We start from the raw sequence: 6,807 nt of genomic DNA, 5'->3' as shown, positions 1-6,807 counted from the left end.
GACATAAACCCCTGACCCTAGGTCTACACATTGCACATTTTTAAAAGGCACCCTTGCTTATCAAAAAATAATGTTTGATTAATACAAAGGAGCACATTTCAAACAATTTATTCATTTTCAGTGTATAAGTAGAGCCCCCCCCCCACCCCACCCCCGGTACCCGTGACCCTGGGGCCTTGAAATTCACAATTCTGGAGAAAGGGCCCTTGCTCAATATAACTACATAGGTAGTTCATCAGATTAATACCCAAGGGGAGCAGAGAAGAAAATTTTCAAAAATTTAATGTATTTTCACTATATAATCATTTAGAGCCCCACCCTACCCACCAGAACCCCTGACCCCGGAGCCATGAAATTCACAATTTTGGTAGAAGCATTCTTGCTCATCATAACAAAGTACTTAATTAGGTTATTTAATACAAAGGAGCAGAGAAGAAGATTTTCAAAGAATTTATTCATTTTCACTATATAATCAATAGACCCCCCCACACACACGCTAGAACTCCAGACCCTGGGGCCATGAAATTCACAATATCAATAGAGCCCCCCCCCCCAACTCCAGAACTCCTGACCCTGGGGCCATAAATTTCACAATTTTGGAATAGGCACTATTGCCCATCATAACTATGTACTTACTTAGTTTGTCTTACTTTGTCTACTCTAATAGCTAGGAGCAGTGGAGAAGACTTTCAAAGAATTAATGTATTTTCACTATATAATCAATAGAGCCCTGCCCTAACACCAGAACCCCCTACCCTGGGGCCATGAAATTCACAACTTTGTAGGAGGCACTCTAACCCATCATAACCATGTACTTATTTAATGCCCAGGAGCAGAGAAGAAAATTTTCAAAGAATTAATGCATTTTCACTATATAATCAATAGAGCCCCGCCCTAACACCAGAACCCCCTACCCTGGGGCCATGAAATTCACAACTTTGTAAGAGGCACTCTAACCCATCATAACCATGTACCTTTTTAATACCCAGGAGCAGAGATGAAAATTTTCAAAGAATTAATGCATTTTCACTATATGATCAATAGAGCCCCAACCTAACGCCAGAACCCCTGACCCTGGGGCCATAAAATTCATAATTTTGTAAGAGGCAGCCTTATTCAATATAACTATGTACTTGGTTTGTTTATTTAATGCCCAGGAGCAGAGAAGAAGATTTTCAAAGAAATAATGCATTTTCACTATATGATCTATATAGCCCCGCCCTAGCACAAGAACCCCTGACCCTGGGGCCATGAATTTCACAATTTTGGTAGAGGACTCAATGCTCATTACATTCATGCCAACAGTTTGCCTGCGTGATGTCCAGGAGTGAAAAAGAAGATTTTTAAAGATTGCAATAATTTTGGTGGTTTTGGTCCCACCCCTCAGGCCACATGGGGGCGGGGACCATAAAATTCACAATTTCTGTTCCCTTTCACCTATAGATGCTGTATACTAAATTTGGTTGAAATTGGTTCAGTGGTTTCAGAGAGGAAGCTGAAAATGTTCAAATGTTAATGCACGACGGACGAAAACGGATAGCAATAGGTCACCTGAGTTACTCAGGTGACCTAAAAAATTTGACAGTTATTCCTTATATTTACAAGCTCTTGATTCCGCCAATCCACAAGATACAAGCCCCCCTTCTTGTCTCTAATTTGTCCCGCACCGCACATGATTTTTTTTTAACCGTGTCTATCGATGATCCAGTACATTTATTTAGAAATAAACTACATTAACAATTTGTAATAACTAATTTCATCTCGGACAAAGACATTGGAAATGTAAATATTACAGTAATAAAGTGGAACTATTGGTTTGGTGCTTAAACAAATAATTTGAAACCAATTGAAATTTACAACTTCATGTATATTACCGATATGTTTCTCCTGTGATAGAAACTAACAGTGAGTGCCTGTACATTTCACTTACCTGGTTGATAATGAAAGGAGGCACCATTACAATAATGGCACACTTTGAACTGGTGATAGATTTCTGACAGGTAATCTTGTAATATCACAGAAATGCTGGGATCCTCGAAAAAATCCATCTTCATTCCAATCACAGTTTTTGCCGCCCAGAATTGGAGGGATTTGGGATTTCTATCCGAGTCACGGTGAGCACCTTCAGAGGGGATGATGCGGTACCCCACATCCGTGTGGTACCACATGAACGTTGACTTAAAATAATTGTGGTTGCCATGACGATGGACAGTCCGTATGGCTGGCATTTTCAACAAGAAACCTGGCAATGCATCTAGTAGGTTATTGTCCAACATGAGAGTTTTCAGTTTACGACAGAAAGTCAGAGAGTAGGGGATTGATTGCACTTGTAATTTGTTGTTCGTTAAGGCCAGAAATCTCAGATTCTTCATTCTGCCAATGTCAACAGGGATTTTATCCAGGCAGTTGTATTTGAGGGACAACAGTTTCACATTGGGGCACTTGAAAATCTGAAAAAAAATAATTAAGTTTACTTCATTTATCATTGAATTCTTCTCATTTTACATGTATTTTTTGTATTTATAATTATCATAAAACAACCAATTACTATTAAGTAAAACAAAATATATGATCTATAATTAAATTCTTTTGGAAGCATTCACTCATGCTTAGCAAACTGAAATATCAGCTTTCAATTGGAAGTTCCATTTTTTAACAATGATTACAGATTCAGTGAGGAATTTTAATCTGTTGTCAATACAAAAGGATGGTACATTGGTGTCTTAATATCATCAATGTTTTTATGTTATTAAAAGGGAAGAAATGGATGACTAGCATTGTCTGCAGGTTAAATCAGATTATATGCACTTATATATAGCCAAGTTATATTGAAATGAGACCAAAACTGTAGGAAAAGTGGCATTTTGAAAAAAAAAATTAAGATAGACAGTCAGTCAGAAGGACAGTTAGACAGACAGATGGATAGATGACTGAAATCTTACTATCACTTAAGCTCTTCTGGTCTCTGACCAGTAGAGCCAATAATCAGGTTACAAACAAAAGGCCCAGGGGCCACATCGCTCACCTGAGCACATCGTCTAGGAAAACACATAAATCAGATCAGAATTGAAAAGTTTACTAAGGGGGGGGGGGGGGAGGGAGGAGAGGGCTTGAATTCTAATACTACTTGAGAATGCCTCCATATCAATTCTGCATATAACTTCTAGAGAAAAAATTTTTATATATTTTTTAAAACATTTTTTTTTGTATATACATGTATTACTTTGTAATAATTTGAATTTGACTCCCCGTTGTTTCCCTCCCTACTCCAAAGGGTACTCATGATTTGAACAAATTTAAATCTTCAATACATGAGGATGCTTACATGTCAATATGACTTTACATAGCTTTTCTGTTATGGAAATTTTTCCCTTTATTTTCCTATGTAAAACTTTGATCCACCATTGAGACCCTTCCTTACCCTTGGAGGTTATGATTTGAACAAATTTAATTCTACCCTACCTGAGGATGCTTCCATTTAAATATCTTTAACCATTGCTTTGCTATTCTTTAGAAAAAAGATTTTTAAAAATATATTTTAATGTAATATTTGGATCCCCCATTGTGGTCCCACCCTGTTCCTGGGGGGTTATGATTTGAACAAACTAGAATCTACAGTATCTGAGGATCTTTCCATAAAAATATCACTAATCATGGCTTGAAGGTACTTGAAAAGAAAATTTATAAAGATTTCCCTATATATATTCCTATGTAAAACTTTGATCGGCCATTGTGACCCCATCCTACCCCCAGGGCCATGATTTGAATAAACTTGAATGTACACTATCTCAGGATGATTCAAAATGAGTTTCATCTTTCCTGTCCCAATGGTTCTTGAGAAGAAGATTTTTCAAGATTTTTCCTATATATTCCTATGTAAAACTTTGATCGGCCATTTTGGCCCCACCCTTGCCCCGGGGGTCATGATTTGAACAAAGAATCTACACTACCTGAGGATAATTCCACGAGTTTCATCTTTCCTGGCCCAGTGGTTCTTGAGAAGATTTTTTAAAAATGCCATTAATTTTTCACTAATTCATAATTATCTCCCCTTGTAAGAGGGTTTGGCCCTTCATTTGAACAAACTTGAATCCCCTTTACCCAAGGATTCTTTGTAGCAAGTTTGGTTGAAATTGGTCGATTGGTTCTTAAGAAGAAGATGAAAATGTGAAAAATTTACAATGACGACGACAACGAAAACAACAACGACGAAGACAGACAAAGGACAAATTTTGATCAGAAAAGCTCACTTGAGCCTGCGGCTCAGGTGAGCTAATAACAAATAAAGCAGAACACATGTAGTATACATACATGTAATTCTCTCAACCAGTAATTAGGTAGTACATGTATTGATAATTCAGAATGTTTCAGATCAATTTGAATGAGGGGATCTAAACAGTAATCAGATTTAACTGCAAACCACATCAGAAAAACAGTATAAAGATTATAGATTTGTTTATTTTCACTGTATTTACCTTTTGTAAAAGGGAAAATATGTACGGATTACATATAATTACACACTTTGCTAGTTACTGAACACAGAAACAAGTACTGGGGTAATCCCCACAAGTCAAATCTTACCTCTTTTGGCAAAGTGTTGTCTTCACCATACTTAAAAATACTATCTAAATGAAATTCAGTGAAGTTGTACGTATTCAAGTAGGTCTTGAGCAAAGTTTCTGAAATGAAAAAAGTATATATGGATCATATGACTATATTAAAGGTTCTACAGATTATCTTTAAAATAAATGCATAGATATCTATTTCAATGGGACTGTTTCTACTTCTTTGTGACAGTCCTAAGTGCATGACACCTTGTGACATCCTTTTAAAATTTTGATGAAAAAATTAAGACAAAAAAATGAACAAAGTCCTAGGAACCTTTGAGTTTACGTCACTGTACATGTATATGTATTATATCCATCCAATATAACATCTATTAGGGTATACAATGGTTGTAACTTAATTGTAAGAAAAGTTCACAGACAAGTTCTATTGTGAGTGTGCTATTTCTATGAAACCAGTGAAACTGTGCAGGTTAAAACTACACATATTTTCCAATAAATATGCAAAAATTTGGTGTTTTCTGATGATCCTTAATAAATAAACAGCCATTCAGAAATAGACATTAACTTTTATATTTACTTGTCTTTTGGGCAAGTGAACTATTGACTTGTCCGAAAGTAAAACTTGGTTGCCCAAAATTTTTAAAGAAAATACCTGTTATTGTATCTCAGTTTGTTGTTGTAAATATTGAAGAGTGACGAATTAATTTCCATTTTGAAGTTAACTGCCATAAAAAAAGTTTAAATGACGGTGATGCTACATTTTGTAAACATATAAACCACTTTCCTGTCATTTACTATCCTGAAAACACACAGAGTACTGTAGGATTACAGTATTATTTTCTTACGATCCCCCCCACCCCCCAAAATTTTAATTTTTTCTCCAGGCTAAGAAATTAAGGTCATACTAAATGGAAAACAGTTGACATGTTTTGATATATTCTTTATATCCCGTAAGTGAGTAAATAAACTATTCTGTAATATCTATTATATAATATTCTTATTAAGAAGAATGTTAAGTAAATTAATTGTCAGACGGAGAGCGTTTTTGTAAACTACGAAAGAAAACAGAATAACGAACCCGATTTCTGAATCAAGGAATAATCCATAAATGCTACCGAGGGATTACGAATGCAAAAACAATGTCCCGTTTTGGGAGGAAACCAAGCTTTCAATTTATTGTGTTGTTTATAAACTTATGAAAGATTAAAAAAGGTGTTTCTGTCAGAAATATCTACTTGCCCGTTCAACAAGTACATCTATAGTTTCACTTGCCCGTACTGAGAATTTACTTGTCTAGGGCAATCGGAAAACCGTTCACGTCGATCCCTGCCATTTTATTTAGATAAAACATGCTTTAAGGAGCATGTCATTTATTTGCACATATGTGGCAAATATTCACAACATACATATTTTCCTACAGTTATGACTGCTAAGTGTTTTATCTTTTAGGAGACCAAAAGTTTTCTATTAATATAAATATAATCTGATAATGAAAAGTAATGTAAGTTTAGTTTTTTCAGTTTAAAAATTTCATTTAAAAAAATTTTAACCTTCACAGGACACAAGTCAATTTGCTGCAAGTGTACATCTATAAATTTCCTTTATATTGAAAAGTCATAACTGTTTAATTCAATATTTTGATTTTGACAGGGTTCCAACAATCCCTCACTATATCCATAATTTCCCTGTAATATTAGATCAGTAATTGTACTAAATAAAATCCCTATACTAAACAAGTTATATATGGTCATATATTTGACACATGTAATGTGATACATGTATAATAGCACAACTCCACATATCTCTTTACATACCTCCTGGCCTTCTGATGTTTCCTAACTTCTCTCTATCTAAATCCTGTAGTATGAGTTGTAGGAGATACTTTGGTCTGTTGTGGAGGGCCACTGACAAAAACCACATACTCTGAGGAATGTTCTGGAGAGAGAAATGTATGTACATGCATAAGACACCATGTAGCACAAAAAGATGTGACCTTAAAAAAATATTAGAAAATTTGTTGTATGCACTTTTTTTCATTTCCCCCTAACCTTTGGTAATGAATTCTTTTTATAAAAATCATTTATTCAGTATCTGTGACACACTGTATTGTTTAAATATGTAGAAAATTACATATATAATTCATAAACATAATAACTAGTGGTGCAATGTCATCTTGATATCGTTATACATCACAATTTAAAACATTTCAAGCAATTTATGTTATTTTCTTTTCGTTTAA

The 6,807-nt window shown here is 34.9% G+C and overlaps 1 protein-coding gene across 1 annotated transcript; it reads right to left on the bottom strand.

The window, feature by feature from the left end:
• Positions 1-1,930: 1,930 nt before the first annotated feature.
• On the bottom strand, positions 1,931-6,503 carry LOC134244377 (uncharacterized; the record flags this gene model as incomplete). Its single annotated transcript, XM_062726655.1, has 3 exons — positions 1,931-2,450; positions 4,582-4,679; positions 6,383-6,503. Coding segments are annotated over 3 exons (739 nt in total), but the record flags the coding sequence as incomplete, so codon positions are not given.
• Positions 6,504-6,807: the final 304 nt, after the last annotated feature.

The sequence above is a fragment of the Saccostrea cucullata genome, unplaced genomic scaffold, assembly GCF_032062105.1.
Source record: "Saccostrea cucullata isolate Sc308-1 unplaced genomic scaffold, CSIRO_AGI_Scuc_v1 ctg21407, whole genome shotgun sequence".
Taxonomy (NCBI): Eukaryota; Metazoa; Mollusca; class Bivalvia; order Ostreida; family Ostreidae; genus Saccostrea; species Saccostrea cuccullata.
This window is presented reverse-complemented; position numbering and strand designations above follow the sequence as displayed.